Genomic DNA, 22,232 nt, shown 5'->3' with positions numbered 1-22,232 from the left:
TTAAATTAAAAATATTAAAATTAACAAAAATTGAAATTAACAAAAATTAATATTAACAAAAATAAGACAAAAACCAAACAAAGCAAAACAACTAAAGCAAAATTAACAAATTACCTGCATCATTTTCCTTTCATCCATTTCGAAGTTGTCTTTATTTTTTATTACCAACTTAATGTCTTTTCCTTTCATGAACATAGCTTTATTTTATGGTAGAGTGATGAAAGAAAATTTTCTCAGGTTGAATAATAATATTATAAAGTAATATTATTTTCTATAATAATAACAGGTGGTAATGATTGTACTAATATAGGGACAATGCTGTTATTACACAGATTATTAAATTCAATATCTATACAAAACGATGACAATCATATGTTGGATTATCACTGGGTATATTTTTCAAAAAAGTGAAACTAATAATCAGCATCATTTCTTATGAATTATTTAAGGAAATTACTAAAAATGATTGTGATTATTTGTGTCTACTGATTTGTTTTTTGTTTTATTTTACATACGTAAATTTAATACACACAATCAAAAACAATCATATGGGAAAAAATTCTGCTAAATGAATAAAACTGAAGGTCAATAGGCCTATTGGCTGAAATGTAAAAATATTGGTAAGACGAATAATCTGAAGAAAAAATCTAATTTAGTTCTTGATAAGGGTTGGGTTTAGTTCATAAGAGACAAAATAAGCCGAAAGAACAAAAAGTCATTAAACACAAAAATAATCAATTATAAAATGATTTAAGAAAAAAAAAAAGAAAAAAAAAAAGAAAGCTGTCTGTATATTTATCGAATGCATTTTTTGATAAAGCACAAAAGACTGTCCAAAATATTTAAATATTATCCACAGATTATAACAATTAGATTTAATCTAAAGATTATAACAATTAGATTTAATCTAAAGATTATAACAATTAGATTTAATCCAAAGATTATAACAATTAGATTTAATCCAAAGATTATAACAATTAGATTTAATCTAAAGATTATAACAATTAGATTTAATCTAAAGATTATAACAATTAGATTTAATCCAAAGATTATAACAATTAGATTTAATCTAAAGATTATAACAATTAGATTTAATCCAAAGATTATAACAATTAGATTTAATCTAAAGATTATAACAATAAGATTTAATCCAAAGATTATAACAATTAGATTTAATCCAAAGATTATAACAATTAGATTTAATCCAAAGATTATAACAATTAGATTTAATCTAAAGATTATAACAATTAGATTTAATCTAAAGATTATAACAATTAGATTTAATCCAAAGATTATAACAATTAGATTTAATCTAAAGATTATAACAATTAGATTTAATCCAAAGATTATAACAATTAGATTTAATCCAAAGATTATAACAATTAGATTTAATCTAAAGATTATAACAATTAGATTTAATCTAAAGATTATAACAATTAGATTTAATCTAAAGATTATAACAATTAGATTTAATCTAAAGATTATAACAATTAGATTTAATCCAAAGATTATAACAATTAGATTTAATCCAAAGATTATAACAATTAGATTTAATCCAAAGATTATAACAATTAGATTTAATCTAAAGATTATAACAATTAGATTTAATCTAAAGATTATAACAATTAGATTTAATCTAAAGATTATAACAATTAGATTTAATCTAAAGATTATAACAACTACATTTATTATTTATATGCGTTGATGTTTTTGATAAAACTTTGGAGTTTATTTTGCAAAAAAATTCATCAATCTATTTCTGACAACAGTTTCTGAAGATTGTGTAACAAATGTCCATTGCCCTCTTGAGAATGCTGATCATGCTGTGATAATGATAGACATCATTCTAAACTCTCGAACCCAAGATGAGCCATTGCTCAAAACGACAAGGTACTACAATAAGGCTGACTGGGATGCCATTAGAGATCACATCAGAGATGCCCCATGGGAAAATATCTTTTATTTTCCTGTGGAACAGTGCGCAGGTGAGACGACTGGATGGTTCAAAGCAACAATCGAAGCACATATTCCCACACGGAAGTTCTATATCAAACCCCACTCTCCCCAATGGTTTACTTCTATTTGCGCAGCTGCCATTGCTCAGAAGCAACATACTGACCACAGATTTATCCAGCGTAAGTCCAGTACAAACAGACAAAAGTTTATAGAAGCTAGAAGTAATGATAAGAAAGAAGTAGCGACAACTAAAAGAGAATGTACCAAAATTGCCAGAAAACGCATTGAAGTGCAGAAATTGGGAACTCGTGATTTCTGGAAAATCTCTGTGTAGTAAATAATGAGCAATCAAACATTCTCCCACTATCCAACAATCATGAGTTTGTTTGCATGGCAACAAAGAAAGCTAATATGCTTGCCCATCAGTTTGCCTCAAACTCTACTTTGGACCCAGCAAACCACTCCCTCTCTGACTTGCCTTTGCGAACAGACACCACACTAGATCTGAAAATCATCTCTTCTCAAGTTCATGACATTATAAAAAACCTAGACACCTCAAAAATATGTGGATCTGATCTCATCCTGGCTGTACTATTAAAAAAGTGCTCTGCTGAGGTTGCTCCAGTCCTTTCCAAACTTTTCAACAAATGTCTTAACGAATCATGCTTTCCTGACTGCTGGAAAACTGCTTCTGTGGTACCAATTTATAAGAATTCTGGCGAAAGAACTGACACATTAAATTATCGCCCAATTAGCCTCCTCCTTTTTGCAAAAATATTTGAGTCCATAATTAATCAAACTCTAGTCCACCACCTTACAGTTGCTAAACTTCTGTCTGACCATCAATATGGATTTAGGCAAGCCGGTTCTACTGCAGATATACTAACTGTAATCTCTGAACATATATACCATGCACTGGATAAGGTAGAGGAGGGGAGGGCAGTAGCCCTAGATATATCTAAGTCTTTTCACAGATTATGGTACGATGGTCTTCTTCATGAAAATCTCATCCTATGGTATTGGTGGATGAATACTTAACATAGTTAAATCTTTCTTAAATAAGAGAAGAATTCAGGCTGTTCTCGATGATCATATGTCTAAACACTATGATATAAATGTGGGTGTACCTCAAGGGTTGATCCTTGAACTTTTATTATTTCTGATAATCATAAATAACCTACCAGATAAAATAGTCTCTGAGATGAGTATATTTGCTGACGACACCATGCTCTACAACAGACATGAGGGGAAAATGAATGAACACTTATCCAAGGCAATGGCGGAAACCCTAGAGGAAGACCTCCAGTTTGTAGTGGAATGGGGTCAAAAATGGATGGTAATGTTCAATGCTGCCAAGACTAAGCTTGTTTCTTTCAATAATTACAAGAAACCTTCTCAACCACCAATAGCACATTACCCGAAAGTACTTCATTCAAGCTCCTCAGTTTAACATTCATAGAGAACAGGAGTTATTGCAGATACATCGAGAGCATTGCCAAGGCTGATGTGAAAAAGTGGGCTCTCTACCATGCTAGAAAGTTACTTATGCCTGAAATTATCCTGTACCTCTATAAGGCCACCATTTGCCCATGTATGGAGTATTGTTGTCATATTTGGGCTGGTGCATCTGCTACTAGTCTCTCACTCCTAGACAGGGTTCGAAAGAGAGTCGCTAACCTGATAGGTCCTGAACTGTCATCTAAGCTTCAACCTCTGTCCAATCCCTCTGCTTATTTTACAAGTATTGGATGCTCCAATGAACTACAAGGCCTTGGACCCCTTCGACATAAATACCTCCGACAAACCCAACAAGCAGCAAAGTTCCATCCCTACACAGTAGAGATCCCTAGATATAAGAAAGCCTTTTACTCTGATAGTTTCTGTCCCACAACTGCTAGACTTTGAAATTCCCTTCCAGGTTCCTGCTTCCCCAATTGTACTGACATGCAGAAGTTCAAGTGTAATGTGAACAGACATCTTGCTGCACAACTCCCTACATAGTATCCCTGCAACTTGAATAATATATATATGGAAATTCTGAATTAAATTATGTAGAATTACAAAATTTATGGTTTTACAAAGTACAAATGATTATTAAAATTTTTTCCTTAATCCATGCATAACTCATCTCATTGGAGGAAATGTTATTAGCAAAATGGGTAATTATATAATAATGTAAAAATCCAAGTCATGTATGGAATATTGCAGCCTGGAATTAAAAAAAAACACGCAATTCATTGTGGAATATACCAGTATTCATTGGATTTTACAACTGTTCCGTTACCCTCATTCTTTCAACTATGGAGTAATGTTTTTTACACTATCATTTCAATGTGCTAATAAGCAAAATTTATATTACATTATCTTGCATACTGAGCTTTCTTTATCTGCTTGGGATCGTCTTATAAATATTAATAATAACATTTATTTGGACTTTATGTTCACAGTATTATACAATCTGTAATCCTACGGTATTTCAGTATTTCATTTAATATATATGTGAGAGAGAGAGAGAGAAGCATTATTTCATGTACCTACATAAAATGTTATAAGTTATATTTTATATATAGATTTTCAGTATTTACTTCAACAGTGCTCAATATGCTAGTAGAGCGAGATAGTAAGTAATGAAAATATATTTAAGGTAATTAAGTGTTGCACTAAGGTTTCTGAGTTTCACATCTGTAGAGAATCATCAGATTAAAATGCATGGAATTTGTTTTACTACAAGTTTTTATATATACATGTGCTGTGTAGTCCATTAATCTATGGGATGGAATAATAACAAAGAATCAGATTCTTTGTTATTATTCCATCCCATAGATTAATATTTTCATTAGCCAATGGCAAGACTTGTTCCAAACAAAAATTTAGCTAACTTTAACTTCCTCTTCTTTTGTCCTGTTTTGTATAGGGGGGATACACACACTTTTTTTGTGAATTCTGATTATGTCTGAAAAAGAAACATGATTTTCTAAACTTTAAAGATCCTCAAAACTTATTACACAATAGAAGTGAAATAACAAACTGCATACATAGAATAAATTTTACTTTAGGATAACAATACATAAGAAAAAATAAAATAATTAAATAAAAAACTAAACTAACACCTAAAATAATAGAAAACATACTCTGAGCACGTGTTAAAATAAGGTCACCTATTAATTCAATAAATTCACAAAACGGGGAAGGGACATCACCTTTATACAAAACAGAACAAAAGAGAAAGTCAGCTGAACCTTTGTTTGGGAGAAGCCTTGCCATTGGCTAATGAAAACAAAGAAAAGCAAAACAAAAAAACAAAGTGGGATTTATTTAAAATCTAAAATTAAATAATTTTAGATTTTAAATAAATCCCATTTTTTTTTTGTTCCCATTAACCAATCACAAGGCTTCTATCAACACAAAATAGTAAGTTACATGTTTATTTGTTTATTAAATTTTTTTTCACCCACTCATGTGCTTATTATTTTACATCTACTGATTACACCCCTACACACACACATGAACAGACAGATAGTTGAATGCATTTTTATTATTCATTTACCTCTATTGTATTGAGCACTGTATTTGTGCAGAATCTGCTGTATCACTTCAGAGTTGCTCAAATTTTGATAGAACTATTCTTTTATGCTATATTTATTTTTTTTAAACAAGATCAGGTGTGGTTAGCCAACATATTAGGATAAGTACATTTTGTCCTACAAAAATGCCTGAGCAGCTCAATTTACATTTCCCGGTAGGGGCACCTTAGGCAATTAACAATACACTAATTCCATCTCAGAGCGGAGTTAAAGCCTAAGAGGGTGGTTCTCCTAGAAATGATAGAACATACCATAACCCAACAGTAACAAAGCTGCTGTTGGGCGGATTTGTATTATTTTAAAATTTGTTTTAGCTTTTCCGATTTTGTATTTTTAATTTCGATAAATAAAAACATTATTCAGTGTGTATTCATTAAAGTTATGTTTATGTAAGAAAAATATAAACACAAGATTTTGTCAGAGTTTTGTTAACGTCAAAATAAGTTTTTTGCAGAGGAGGCAAATAAACGTGCGTTCAAGTTCTAACAGTAAGATGGGGTTAGTTTATTGCTAATCACCTGTAGAACCCCTAATGGGAAATGCTGATGAAGCTACTCAAGCCCATTTTCTTTTTTAAGCCAGAGTGCACTTACCCTAGAGTGCTGGTTTCTTAAAACCACACCTGGCCTTGTATCTACTCTCCTGACAAGGGGGTAAATATACATAGATATGTATAAATGGTGTGGAACACTAAGGGAGGTAATTCAAATGAAATCATCCCTAATATAATAATATGCATCATGTCTTTGTTTCAATATCTATATGCAGAAATAGCTATTTCTTTGTTAAAATGAGATAAGTACATAGTTAAATGAACACAGTCAGCAACAGCAGATAATCAACATTATTAACAAAATATCCACTGCTTTCTATAAGTAATTTTAAGCATAAAAATTGTAATTTGGGAAGCAATGACAAAAATGTTCATTTTCTATGACAAAGGCAAAAAAATAATGTAATACTTTGTTACAAGTTTTTCCATTTGTCCGATGCCGTATTATGCGAAAACTATTCAAGAAAATTATTAGATTTTCTCTAGATGTATCTTCAATTCCAAAAAGCATTTTAAACATCAATTTCAGAAAATCAAATTACTAGTTCAATGTTTTTTTTTGTTGCTTTGTTTTCTTTTTTTTTTCTTTTTTTTTTGTAAGAGGGGGGAGTCAAGTGACTGGTTAGAAATAGTACTTTAGTAGATTGTTTAAAAATATGAAATTTTGATACCACCCCAGCAGACGATTGCATTCAGGTCTGTTCTCCAGCATTTTGATATGGAAATAAGATTGGAAGGCATAAAAAGTCAAGTAACTAAAATATTACGGTTACAGAGAGACAAATTGGAATAATAAGTAGTAATTTTTTTTTTGGGGGGGGGGATAAAAAAAAATGATTTTTTTTAGGGTTACATATTTCTTTTTGGTCTGGAAGGTTATTGATCAAAAACTAAAACTTCACCAATTGGATCTTTTTTTTGTGAATAGAGGAATATATTTTTGGAACAAATTACCAAATCAAATTAACAACAGCAATAGCAGAAAACATTTTTAGGTTAAATTGGATGAATTTAGAAATTATCATAACAAAGAGTAAACCATGGAGTAGAAAGAAATGATCGGATAAAATTAATAGGATTTAATACGGATATATTTTTATAATTTTTTTTTTTTTTACAGAAGGGATAGTTAAAAGTGAAATGCCCAAATAAATAATAATAATAATAATAATAATAACAATAATAATAATAATAATAATAATAACAATAATAATAATTCAGTATCAATCTGTCTATATTTGATTGCTGTTTCTGATATAAACATACAAAATTTGTTTCATAGAGAATCTTAAAAACAACATTGGCATTTAAAGAATTAAATGCATTGGGTGGAAGGATATGTGAAAAAATAGGTTTCTTGCAAAAATAAAATGTAGTCTTATAAGATTTAGACATATTATCCAAGTTAAAGAAGAGAGGAAAATATATAGAAAGAGATTAAGGATATGCAAAATAGAGAAATATAGAAACAGGGAGAGAGAGAGAAAGGAAAAAAGAGAGAGAGGCATTAGTAAAGAACATGGCTACACCAAAATCAATCAAAGAATGTTTTAATTCATAAACCATCATCAGAGGAAATGAAGGTTTTTGTTTTGTTTTTACAGAAACAGGAGACGTATTCCAATGTAGATAGCCTAATGACTTATCGTCATAGACTGTTAATCGAGTACATGTCATTCGTTTTCATACTAATAATAGATATCGATAACATGATCATATCGACTAGACTCTCTAGATTGGTAAGAAACCAGTCGAGGAGAAGAAAAATTTGATTTTAAATTACAAAAAACACCTTTAATTGGGCAGACGAAACCTAAAGCTACGATGACAACATATACAAGAGAAGGAACTACTACAGACAGTACAACCGCTAAAGCTGGCCGATATCATGCTCATATAAACTGAACATCGTCTACCTAGGAAAACTATGGAAGAAGAAACTAATATAAGCATGCATAATAGCCGGTTAATACTGGTACATGGTCAAGCTATCAGTGACTAAACTGGTTCCCCTCACCTTGTCTTCGGCTTGATTGATGAGGAGGATGGTTATCCCTTGTTCCTAGTAGGATTAAAAAAAAAAAGATCTTCAAATGGGCAGACGAGTTTTCCTTGGGTCAACAGCGACCCAACATATGTATTAGTGTTGAGACAATCAGAATCGGAAAAATCAGAAGTTTTTAGGGTATTGGAATTGGTATCGGAAAAATTTGTGCCTATTTTTTGATGCCAAAAGCAATTCTTTTAATGGTATTTTTTATTTGATTTTATTTAAAACAACATCTTCCACTGCTAGTAGTAATGATAAAATAATATTTTTTGCTTTTAAACAACCAGTAAAACAAAAATCTATATATCTCCAAAGTGTGAAAATATACATACATTTAACCCGTGTTTTCTACAATAATCGGAAAAAAATAACTTTATGCTTAAATATTTAGACATTTATAAAGAATTGGAATCGGTAATTGTATTGGAATCAGGAAAAATATTTGAATCACCCCCCCCCCCATCACTAATATATATATACATACATACATACATACACACACTCCTACAATTTTTTTTTTTGTATATTGATATACATACTAACAACCTTTTTTTTTATTTATTTAAAAAGATTCCCTTAATTATTGTTTTTTTTTAATTATTTGATTTTGTTTAAAACATCTTCCACTGCTTGTAGTAATAATAAAATAAATTTTTATTGATTTTAAACAACCAGTAAAACAAAAATCTATAGATCACCCCCTCACAAGTGTGTTTTCATGTTTGAGAAAATACATGCACATTTAACATGTATTTTTTACAGTAATCGAGAAAAAAACATTTTATAGTTAAATATTTAGAGATTTATAACAAATCGGAATCAGGAAGTTAGTTTGGAATCAGTGCGTGTATTGGAATTGGGAAAAATATTGGAATCGTCCCATCACTAGTACGTATGTGCAAGTGCGCATGTTTATACAAATATGTGTGCTGGGACAACGAAATCTCGGAATGGTATGCCTTCTTGGAGACAGAAAACTTGAGGGTAACACCTATGGTGGTTGTTGCTGACAATGACTTTAACTTGCTCTTTTTTTTGGTGGGGGGAGGGTCAGATTGGTAGAGAATGGAATTGGTTCTGTGCAAAGCCTTTCTTTGTTAAAAATAAAGTTTCACACACAGGCATTGCTTGAAAACTTTTACATAAAAATAATTTATTAGATATTACTGAACCCTACTATTTTATTTGTCTAAAGATTCTTGTGTGATATTACCATGTGATACTACCTTCTAACCATTTTGATAATATTACAATTTTCAGTTACTTGAATCTTCAACACATTCAACTAAACAATCTTATGTTTATATTTCTTTTATGTCTCATTAAATGTAAATTGTGAAAAAATTTGGAAAAAAAAATCAAGAAAGGAAAACACGTATGAAAGCCAGTATTTTCCAAATTTAGAGTAATTTTGTTTGATTGTTTTCAACGGCATATCTTTTGTATATTGACGGGTAGACAACGGACAAGAATTGATAGTCAAGTGGCACAAGTTAAAGCAGTCTTATATCTTTTTCTCCATCTAAACTTGAAATGAGCCAGGCTTGTCTCATAACTGCAAGCAAGGCACATCCTCCCCTCAGTGAGCAGTGATAATTTCGGCACATTTATATAATTTATGCCATTATTCATGCAATGTTTTTTTCGGATGAGAAGAATAATAAAAGATTTAGAAGCATGCAAGAAGTTTTGTGTGATTTTTACAACCAACTGATTAGCAATGGGACGTAAAAAAAAAAAATGCCAGACACCAAAAAGAGAATGAAGGAGAAGAATCTACAATGTTATATAGGTCATTTAATAATGGAACGAACACATCTCGTGAATAATGTATTGTATAATATTGAATAATTTTGTTTAAAAAGAATGTGAATAATGTATTGTATAATATTGAATAATGTATTGTTTAAAAAGAATGTGAATAATGTATTGTATAATATTGAATACAAGTTACTATTTTATTGATAGCTTGGCATAAATAGCAGGTTTATAGCTTCCCTGCCTTTTTCAATGTTTTGTAATGGAAAAACTAGAAACTGATGCCTAGCAATAAACTCTATACTTATATTCGTTATGATGACGACAGCACACCTGTTGCCATTGTCTCCGATAAGTTGAAACTCTACTTTTGAGCTTGAAGAAGCTGCGATTATGAAAAATGTGGAATGAAAGTGAATCACAGCAAATGCAAAATTATTTCATCTTGTAAAAATGATGTTGCAATAAACAAAATGGTTGAAAGGAAACAAAGACTTTGTGGTTCTTGGCTCATTGCTTCCAGGATTTTCATCTGATATTAGCAGACAGATAGGACTAAAAGAAAAGATAGGGGACAAGAAGGACATACCGATGCATCTGGAGTTAAGACTTTACAATGTGTTGTGGACTGGTAAGGGTTCAAAAGAAAGACAACTGGATCTTTAATGCAAAAAAAATGAATAGAAAGAGAAATACAATAAAAACGAGTGGTCACTAAGTGTACCCAACACCGAAAGGCATATTCTCTTGGTCTTTATAGTGAGAGGAAAAGTTCATTGTAATCCATAAGGTATTGTAAATAATTGCTATTGTTGTATATGCAAGTGATATATGCACTATGCAGACAAAACAATTACAGTACTAAAAAGACTTCAACCATAACTAGCGCCCATCCTTACAAAACTGTTTAAACATTATCTTAAGGAAAATTGCTTCCCATCAACCTGGAATATCTCATCAGTATGCTCCGTATTTAAGAATTCAGATGATTGCTCATCCTCCTCTCAGTACAAGCCAATAAGTCTCCTGTGCGTCATGAGTAAGTTGCTGGAATCTGTGTTAAATAGAGAAGTAATCAACCATCTCAGCGAAAATAACCTTCTTAGTGACATGCAATATGGTTTTTGTTCTGTTAGATCTACAGCAGATGTACTTACAGTTATATCTCATAGGATTAGCGAATCTCTTGATGGAGGCAACCTTTCTAGGGCAATTACTCTTGACATATCAAAGGCCTTTGATAAGGTATGGCATAAAGGTTTACTTCACAAGATCTCTAGCTACGGGATAGTTGGAAATGTCTTCTCAATTATTAAATCATTTCTCTCTGATAGGTTCATAAGAGTAGTGATTGATGGGCAGAAATTAGAAGCTCTCAGTATTAATGCTGGAGTCCCTCAGGGGTCAATCCTGGGCCCAACTCTCTTTCTGATCTACATTAATGATCTTCCAAAACACATACTTAAATCATTCGTTGACATCTATGCTGATGACACAACCATCTATGGCAACACATCAAAGGCTGTAAATGACAAGGTTCTCTCTAATTCTCTCTCCTCTGATCTTGAGCAAGTGGTACAATGGGGAAAGAGGTGGCTTGTTACTTTTAATGCATCTAAAACCAAGCTTTTATCTTTACATCATCAACGCTCTGATCCCCATCTGGCATCAATTGAAATGAATGGCTCTCGTCTTGGGGAGGCCTCGTGTTTTGACAAGCTTCTGGGCTTAACCTTTACTCCTGATCTTAAATGGAATACTAACTATTAAATCCGTTGCCAAGGCCGCTGGGAAAATGATGGGATCCTTCTATCGATCCAGTAGATATCTCACTGCTGATGCAACTCTATCTATATAAGAGCCAGGTACGTCCAAGAATGGAGTACTGTTGCCAAATCTGGACAGGAACTGCTAGTAAGAACTTATCTTGCCTTGATAAAGTTAAAAATAGACTTTGTAGCCTTGTAGGGGATATCCTTTTCTCTTCCCTGCGACCTCTTTCTCATAGAAGAGATGTTGCGAGTTTGTCTCTGCTTTATCATTATTTTCATGGCAAGTGCTCGGCTGAGCTCCAATCTATGCCCCCCCCTCGCCAGACTTTCACAAGAAACACTCGTCTAGCAGAAAACACTAATTTTCCCCACTCTTTATCTGTGCCTAAACCTAAACGTAGATTTCATGAACAAAGCTTCTTTCTTAGAACTGCACGCCTGTGGAAGTGTCTTCTGTTTTCCTGCTTTCCAGCTGACTACAATATGGTTGTCTTCAAGTCTAACGTAAACAAGTTTTTGATGAACCGTCCGATATAAGTTAACAAATTTACCGAATTTCAATTAACAATTACTATATTGTCCAATTTCTACTGTACACCTTTATCCTCGAGTAACCTCTTGGCCTTGATAAGTGGTGATGCCTATGTAAAAAACATGAGAAGGAAGCTTAATATTTTTAAAATAAAAAGTTCAAGAATTATTCTTGGTGTAACATTTTGAGAAAGACTGAGGAATGCAGATATAAAAAAGAGGCTTAAAAATGACTATAGTTGGGACATATCCCCTGGCATCCATACTCCAGCCATGTCATAAAAACATATCGAAAAGATTTTATTTAGGAACGTCATCCTGCCCACAAAAGATAGTGACTGATCAAATAAAGGTTCATTAAAAAAATGAGGGAAATTATTAATTCATTAAAAAAATGAGGGAAATTATTAATTAGTTAAAAAAAAATGAGGGAAGTTATTAATTCATTAAAAAAAAAAATGAGGGAAGTTATTAATTCATTAAAAAAAAAATGAGGGAAGTTATTAATTCATTAAAAAAAAATGAGGGAAGTTATTAATTCATTAAAAAAAAATGAGGGAAGTTATTAATTCATTAAAAAAAATGAGGGAAGTTATTAATTCGTTAAAAAAATGAGGGAAGTTATTAATTCATTAAAAAATGAGGGAAATTATTAATTCATTAAAAAATGAGGAAAATTATTAATTCATTAAAAAATGAGGAAAATTATTAATTCATTAAAAAATGAGGAAAATTATTAATTCATTAAAAAATTAGGAAAATTATTAATTCATTAAAAAAATGAGGGAAATTATTAATTCATTAAAAAAAATGAGGGAAGTTATTAATTCATTAAAAAAAATGAGGGAAGTTATTAATTCATTAAAAAAAAAATGTGGATAACATTTTAGTTAATTAACTTGTTGACTTGAGGAGAGGGAAGAAATTATTAGGTTGAAAAAATTTCTCCCATAAAGTTTCAGATTAATATAAAACATAATTTCTTATAAATGTTGGATATTTCATTAAAATTGCATAAATCTATGTTTTTTTGTTTTTTTTGTTTTGGTTTGTTTATGAATAATAGTCTTCTAGTGGAGGGACAATGTGGGGAGCTTGATTATATCAGCATTGTAGCCAATTAAATAAAATTGTTGTGATAATGATTTTATTTTAGTCAGAATGTAAATAAAATTTAAGATTATCCGTTCTTTCATAGACTGAAGTTGTAGAAAATTTTATGATGAAAAGCTTTCTGTAGAAAAAAGGCTTTGTAGGAATCAAAAGAAACTTAAAAGTGCAAGACTTAGAAAATATTGGCTTTAGAATCCCAAAACATCTAAAGAAAAGTGGGGGGGGGGCAGGAAAAAATGAAGAGAATTTCAAAAATTAAAAAAATAAATTTGTCTGTTTTAAATTACCAGAATCATCATCTGCTTCTAGTATTGCCTCGTCAACAATTTCTAAATAAAATATATATATATATATATATATATATATATAAAAAATGCCACAAAATTCTGAAAAACTAAATTAAAAAAAAAAAAATTCTAAGAAACATAAAAAAAATGAAAAGGTATTAACTTAGTCTTGATTGGTTAACATTTATGAAACGATTCCTTTTGAAAATGGCATGCATAAGAATTTCAAAGATGAAAGATTTAAAGTTATCCAAATCAACTAATTAGAGTATCTGTGAAGGGAAAGGAGAGAAGAGGTTGCTTAGATTTGATCTTAACAGACACAAGTGATTGATGAAAGATCCGAGAGGAGATAGAAGAAAAAAACCTCACACATTTAAGTACACTTAATAAAGATTCGCATTATTACATATTCTTGCAGACATGCATAACAAACTGAGACTTTGCCAGAATGAGAACTCACTTCCAGCTAGATCTCTCGGCAAGAATCCGATGTTTTGAGGTTAGGAATTTTCAATGACCCATGGAAAAAAAAAATCGCTGATAAAAATATTTTGGTGCATTGATATTAATGCATGATATTAGCTTTCTAAAAGAATACAGTTGAGAGAAAGATGGATAAATTAAAACCTGTGCAGAGATAGGTTAGTTTGGAAGTCAACTTCTAAAAGCCATCCAACACATGCCAGCATATAGAAATGATGTTAAAGTCAGATGCACGGTGGTCTGGTTTTTGATGCAAGGTTATGAAGTCTGAGGTTTTGAATTAAGTTGAATTCATAAACATGCTATGAGTTAGAATAAGAGTTTTTAATCTTTAATGAATCAACATTCTGAACATTGAAAGCCTTTAAAATAGTCAAAATCTGATATTTTGGAATTCTAAAAGTCAATTCAAAATCAGACATTTTACATTCTGACTCCATCACCGTGCTTAGATGATCACGTCGTAGGGATATGAGGTGCTGTAAAACAGACATTAATCTGAATAGAATGATTTTGTAGAGAATTTTGAAAATCACATTTTGGATTATGAATTTTGAAACTAATTTGTTTTATAACTGAACTTTGAACTTTACAAGCCGGAAAAGAATGAAAAGTAAAAAAAATATTGATCACTCCAGAACATGATTTAATGGTTAATAATTAAGAGTTAATGAAATGAGAAGTAGTGGCAGAAGGGGAATAAAAAAGACAAATTCATTCAAACACAAAAGTTTAATAATCTAAAATTTCTAAGTTAAATTTCATTCACTAGAAATCTTTATTTATTTTTTTTCCTATTAGGTCATTATTTATTAATGCTCAAAGCTACTCAAGGACATGAGTTATCGAGACGGAATGATTATCAGGCTAAAGATGAAGAATACTATGCGAGTTCTAACATTGATTAAAGATATTTACCGCATTTGATTAGTGTTGTGGTCCCGTAAGAATCCAGAAGAAAAACGCAGCTTTGTAATTACTGAAAACAAACTATATTGAACAGAAAACCAAATACAACAAATAAAGGGTGTGCGTATATGTCAGTCCGACTGCCATATGTGCATAACTCATACATAACTTTTGCACCAACGCTAGGAGACATATTCTCTTGATCTTTATAGCATGTAGAAGAATTTATTATTATCCGTAGAGTGGACACACTACAACAATTACTTATGAGGCAGTTTAGGACAAGAATTTGTTGAGATCGTATTTGAAGAAGATCAATTTGTAATCGGCAGTGAAGCAATCCTGTGATAATGTGTTCCACAGGTGAAAAGCTTTTGTAAATAAGTTCTGCCATGGAAATTCTGTCTGATGCATGAAGATAGAAAGGAAAGCTTTTTTTTTCCATTTTGGTAGTTTTTATTGTGAAGAACTAAAGATGAAGCTCATGGAAATAATGATGCATGAAGAGAGACTAGCAACATCTATTCTGTAAGAATGGACTGTAGGGAGGAGAAGAGTAGTTTTGCTTTGTAAAAATACATAGCCACATACACAAACTCATGAGAACTACATATATATATATATATATAGAATACGTTAACAGGATAATGAAATAAAGTAACATAGTAACTTTATTTCATTATCAAGTCAATAAAGGTTACAGAAAGCATAATAAAGGAGAAATCACGACACTTTGAAGCCAAATGCTTCTTATCAGAAAAGGAGAAAAAGCCGGCATCATATAAATATAAAGGTAAAAAGAGAACAAATTCAGATGAAAATGGGGGAAAATGGGGGGGGGGGGTAATATAATGGAGATAAAAGAAAGAGCGAGAAAGACACAATAAAAAAGAAATAAAAATAATAATATTGAAATTCAAATTTCAAATTAAATTTTAGAAATTTTTTTTTACAATTTTAGAGAATTTAAACAATTTAAAATATTTAAAGCAAATTCATTTCCAAAAAAATATGTTTATGGGGAAATATGTTTATTCAATTATATTTCACCTTTTATTTATACCAATCCTTTAATTTATTTAAGCTTCATGTAACTACAGAGCATATACAAATAAATGACAAAAGTCTATATTCCAAATTTCAAGATGCTGACCATCTTACCGTTTATTTCTTTATGTACGTTGACATGACCTGTTTCGTAGCGCTTTTTCTTCTGATGAGTTAAGGGTGGAATAAATAAAAAAAATTGACATAATTACATGAATGATTCTGCGCTATGAAATAGGTGCTGTCAAGAATTTTGCATGTCAATGTATTTAAAGAAAGAAATGATAAGATGGTCACAATCTTGAAATTTGGAATATAGACTTATATATATATATATATATATATGAATATATAAAAGTGAAATTGTCTTGTGTGTGTGTGTGTGTGTACATTTTCCTACCATATAAATTTTTCAGTCTACAGACTCGAAATTTGACATAAGGAATATTAAGATTTGGGAAATCTTTAATCAGTTTTCGTCCAGAAATTTGGCTGTCAAGGGGTCAAAGTTCAATGATTTGACCTTTGCAAACTCTACCAAACTCCACTGCCAATTTTGGGTCTAAACACTTGAAATTTTAGATGTAGATTACTTGGACATGGATCAAACTTTTAACTTGATTTGAGCCCAAAACAATAAATGTTAAGGGGTCAAAATTGGGGTCAAAGTTAAAAAAAATTTGACCTCTGCAGTCTCTACCAAATTATTCAGCCAATTACTGGTCTAAACATTTGAAATTTTACATAAAGGTTATTCAGACATAGGACAAGCTTCTTAATCGTTTTTTCACTGAAAATTTGGCTGCCAAGGGGTCAAAGTTCAAAAGATTTGACTTTTGCGGTCTCTAGCAAACTATTCAGCCAATTTTGGGTCTAAACATTTGAAATTTTACATAAAGGGTATTCAGACATGTAGCAAGCTTTTTAATCAGTTTTTGGGCGAAAATTTGGCTGGCAAGAGGTCAGTTTACAGAGTTGACCTTTGCAGACTCTACCAAACTCCAACACCAATTTTGGGCCAAAACACTTGAAATTTTAGATGTAAGTTACCTGGACATGAGTCAAACTTTTTAATATATTTATGCACATAAAGTTATGAACAGTACATAGGAACCGAGAAAAACCGGGCTGAACTCCTAGTATATATATATATATATATATATATATATATATATATATACTCTCTGAAATATTAGTTAGGAATTGATTACTAAAAAAAAAAAGTAACGTTCACGAGATCCAAAACATTTAATGATTCCATAAATAACATGAAGAAATCATGTTGACACACTGCACTGGTGTTTGAAGTGAATTCTATTAGATTTTTAGAGTAATTTTGAATTGAATGTTTAAAACAATGTTATGGATTATGTGAAGTTAAGATCTAAAAGGAATAGATTTAGACTTTGATTTATTGATTGAAAGTGAAAACTTGAAAGTGGACATTTTAGAAAAGAGACAGAGTAAGAAAGTGATCAAAACTTTTGAATCTCAATTTTATACTTCATTTCTTTTTTGCTGAACAACGTTTGACTGACAATGGAGTGCATCTTTAGTGTTAATGGCATTGATCTTTTAAAAAAATTTTATTACCTAATTATTTCTTTTGATTGATATCTAAATAAAGTTAAAATCATACCATATCTTCCCGCTATGCTAATTAAAAGGCAATTCAACTTTAATGACATTCTTATTTGTAAAAAAAAATTTAGTATTATTTTTTTCTTTTTGTTTTGCAAACAGAAAAGAAAATCATAATAAATGTAATAATGAAATTGAGATACTTGTACAGTTTAATCAAGATATAAAAAATGAAAATATCGAAAAAGGATTATATTGTACGTATCCGTTTTGAACTGAAGATCTCCGAAAAAAAATTTCACTTAATTTGATCCAGTAGATTTTTTTTTTACAGCGGAAAAACACATTTTTATGAGAGTGCGTTGAAGGCAGACATCTTGGATTTTTTTCTTAATTTTTGTTTGGAGTTTAGAAACGTCATGGGAGATAACTCTAGTTAAAGTCCGACACTCCCTTCCCATCTTTAATTCTAGCTTTTCTTCCTAAAAATCGAACCTTTTGCTCGGTATCATAAATTGTTTTTTTGCTGTAAAATAAAAACTACTTGATGAAATTAAGTGAAATTTTTTTTTCTGAGAACTTCATTTCATAACGGATACGTACAATTTAAACTTTTTTTTCGATATTTTCATGTTTTAATGTCTTGATTAAACTGTACAAGTACCGAAATTGATTCTACATAAAAACAGTTTGCAGGTGTGGGAGAATAGTGATTTCAGAAATTCAAAACCATTTAAAAAGAAAAAAAAAAAAGGGAAAAGATGAGAACTTCAAAAAAAATCTTTTTATCTTAGTTTTAAATTACCAAACTTATCTTCCATTTCTGGTTTTGCCTCTTTGACAATTTCTAAATAAAGCGAAAACAAAATTGGGAAATGTAAAAAAAAAAATGTCAAGAGGGATATTAAAAATATCAACATTCTATTTTGTATCAAAATTATTTAAACATTATTTGTTTGAACTTTTATCAACTAAAAAAATAGTAAGAATTTTATTTTTTAAAGATTTTTCATTCAAAATACATTTTTCATTCTAAAATGCATTAACTTTTATAATGTATTCACACATGGAAGTGAAGCATTTTTACCACTAAAATGCTTTTAAAACACACACACACACACACACACACACACACAAAAAAAAAAATATAAATGAAAATAGATGAATATGTCCACAACCCAAAAGAAAACTAGCAGCTGAATTATGATCTATTCCTAACAAGGATTGAGCCACAGATTTCCACAGAAATTTTAAAGAGGCCCACAAAAAATGTTTCTATTGGTTTAGAAAACATGTTTATTAAATTTTGCAAAGTTTGTAGTTCATATAATGAAAGTGATTTATTGTTAGGTTTTACTAGTCCAAAAACAATGTTAAAAAGATATAATTGGTTCACAGATGCTAAAATAGTTCTCAAGAGTTCCACAAGTAAAATAAGGTTGATTCTCACATTTAAAATGAAAATGCTTTTAGTTCCTTGTTGGTGATCCCAAAGTCACTTGGCAGAAATTGTTAAGCTGATTTTAGAATGCTTTGGCTCTAGTTACACCTTGTATGACAACATGGCAGCAACAGTTAGTACTTGATTATCTTTTTATGAAGCAACCCTCCTTCTGATTGGATAAAATCATTAATAAATAAGTATGAGCTTAATTTTTATTGGTTCAAATTCATAAAACAAAATGCACACACTCCACATTATATATATATATATGATGAGAATAATGGAAATAATATTCCGACAAGATAGAGAGAGTAAAAAGGAACAATATCTATCAACATTTCATCTTCATTGTAATATAACCTGGGTTTTTTTTATCTCCCTCTCTCTCTCTCTCTCTATATATATATATATATATATATATATATATAATCTTACTCTTCTTTTATTGAGCATTTTTAATAACCTTGTTAAATTCTTGTTATCACTGTTGAACACCTTGAACTTGGTATATATATATATATATATATATATATATATATATATATATCTTGCAAAAGAGGACATGGAAGACCAAAAACAAGAATGTCAGACAGCGTGAAGGATATTGCTGATGTTGGCATGGCTGAGTTGCTCAGAATGGCACAGAACTAGAGTTAATAGCGACGATTCGTGAAGAGTGCCACAGCTGGTCAGTAATAAACATTCCATCAAAGATATATATATTTAAAATAAAAAATAAGACATACATAGTTTTATATAGCAAAAATAGTAACTTGTCACTATTTTTTGCTATATAAAACAATATGCAAGTCATCTTTTTCCTTTTAAATGTTTTTATTATTTTAACAACTCAGTAAGTCTTTATTAAAATTTTTTCTATGGTAATTTTCAATTGACAGCGGCATCAAAAGATTAACTGTTTTCAAGTTCTCTAGAACTGGATATCATAACTTTGTCCTGAATTCTGAAAGTCAAGAAGATCAGTGAAAATGTTGTTATATATATATATATATATATATATATATATATATATATATAAAAGTGAATGTGTCTGTGTAGCTGTATGTGTACATTTCCCTCCGCAATAACTGTCAATTTTTGGTCTACAAACTTGAAATTTGATATACAGGGTACTGAGATTTGGGAAAATCTATGTGATCGGTTTTCAGCCAGAAATTTGGCTGTTAAGGGGTCAAAGTTCAACGATTTGACCTTAAGAATTCTACCAAACTCCGCCGACAATTTTGGGTCTAAACACTTGAAATTTTAGATATAGGTTCCTTGGACATGGATCTAAATTAATAACTTGATTTGAGCCCAAAACAATAAATGTTAAGGGATCATAATAGGGGTCAAAATTAAAAAAATTGACCGTTTTTTTTTGTTTTTCTTTTTTTGCTCAGCATACACCTCCAAACACCCGGGCAATGCCGAGCACCCATGCTAGTGTATATATATATATATATATATATATATATATATGCATACTTTTTATATCCATGCATAAAAAATTGAAACTTTATGAGAATGTCAGCTGTTATTTTTCTGTTTTTCTGAATAAGAAAGTGGAATACTGATGATGAGCAAAAGTTTCAATGACTCCAGAAAGAACAATACTGATAAAGTATTTTTGACCAGCAACAATTTCATATACAATATTCCAGAATAATTTCATATCGAACTTTGGAAATAACATAGATAATTTGGAAAGAATTTTTGTTGCAAAGAAACTAATAAATGTAATTTTATAACTAGATTTTTGAGTGTGGGTAAAAATTTCCAAGATGAAACCAGATGACTATAAAAACCTTACATACAAAACGTTTACAAAAAAAAAAAAGCACTCGTGCATAAGAAGGCAGTTATGAAATATAGCAGTTGAAAAGAAAAAAAAGAAAAAAAAAAAAAAAAGAGCAAAAATTAAGTACTTTGGATGAGAAAATATTAATGTATACCAAAAATTACAAAAAGCAACCATTTTTATTTCATAAAATACGTGGTTCTTGAACTTCACTATTAATATCCATTCAAGAGAGATAGTCTTTTTTTTTTTCATTTTTGCATTTAAAGAGATCTTTCAAGACGAAAAGCAGAAATAGTGTCACTCGACTGGAAAATGGTTAATTTGATGAATTACTTTTATATTTTACTAAAATTTTAATTGATCATTTTTTCGTAATTTTCAGTATATATTAATATTTTTCAAACAAAATGAAATGCTTCACAAAATTTTGCTGCCATTTAATTTTTAAATGTTATATTTCACAATCACCTTTTTATACGCAAATACCAAAACAAATAATCATACGCAACATGGGAGATATGAAAATAGATAGAATTGAGTTTGAGTCATGCTAAGTGTTGTGCACTAAATGACAAAATGAATCTTGTATTTGATATCTGTCTTAAGATGGGTCTCAAATATAATTATGATGAGATATATGTCTGTATACGTTTTTCTGATAATTAGATATAACAGCGGGTGAATGGGACAAGATGTGGAAAAATAGTGGGGACTGTATTAACCACAAAATTCATAATCTAAAGGCTCTACAATTCCTGGACAGCATATTTAAATTTTCTCTTTAACAAAACCCAAAAAATAAATATCACTAAATAATACCTGAGAAATTTAAATAAGTCATTTTATTTTATATAAATAATATTTGACGTTTATGCAGTTAAGCAAAGATATTAAAAAATGAAGATAAAGAAAAATCTCTTAAGTATGTGCCCGTTATAGAAAAAAATAGGAGGCATTACTTTTGGAACGCCTTTGGTGTGTGTGTGTACATATATATACATACATATATACATAAAAAAAGGCTTCCGTCAGTCTCGACAGACTATGGATATCCACGGTAAAGGTGCCTGCGCGTGAAAATTTTTGTGGCAAGAGTTGCACAATCTCAACCCCACTTCTCCTGAGTCAACATTGTTGAATACCAATAGCAAGTGGAGGTTCAGGACAACTAGAAACAATGCCGAGATAAGCGGAAAGCACATACAGCACCTAGAATTCCCAAATGGTCACCCATCTGGTACTAGCCAGGCTAATGTTGCTTAACTTTGGTGATCTGAAGAGAACCGGTGTGTCAACGTGATTATGCCATACATGCATACATACATACACACACATACATACATTCTGTATTAACATT

At 30.5% G+C, this 22,232-nt stretch overlaps 1 protein-coding gene across 50 annotated transcripts in view; it reads right to left on the bottom strand.

Annotated features, from left to right (window-relative positions):
- Positions 1–22,232, bottom strand: part of LOC145243857 (oxidation resistance protein 1-like) — an 886,868-nt gene that overhangs the window by 182,451 nt on the left and 682,185 nt on the right. For 15 of the 50 annotated variants that reach the window (XR_013862953.1, XR_013862955.1, XR_013862954.1 and 12 more), the window contains one exon: positions 13,605–13,646. The exons of the other annotated variants lie outside the window; for them this stretch is intronic. Coding sequence is in view for 11 of the 15 variants with exons in the window: in XM_080106896.1 (XP_079963022.1) it covers positions 13,605–13,646 (42 nt within the window). In the remaining 4 variants the exon portion in view is untranslated. The remainder of the gene's footprint in view (positions 1–13,604; positions 13,647–22,232) is intronic. 50 annotated transcript variants of the gene reach the window in all.

The sequence above is a fragment of the Euprymna scolopes genome, chromosome 22, assembly GCF_053919585.1.
Source record: "Euprymna scolopes isolate OS-2025 chromosome 22, ASM5391958v1, whole genome shotgun sequence".
In the NCBI taxonomy this organism is placed as follows: domain Eukaryota; kingdom Metazoa; phylum Mollusca; class Cephalopoda; order Sepiida; family Sepiolidae; genus Euprymna; species Euprymna scolopes.
The sequence above is the reverse complement of the archived record's forward strand: the minus strand, read 5'-3'. Positions and strand labels throughout refer to the sequence as shown.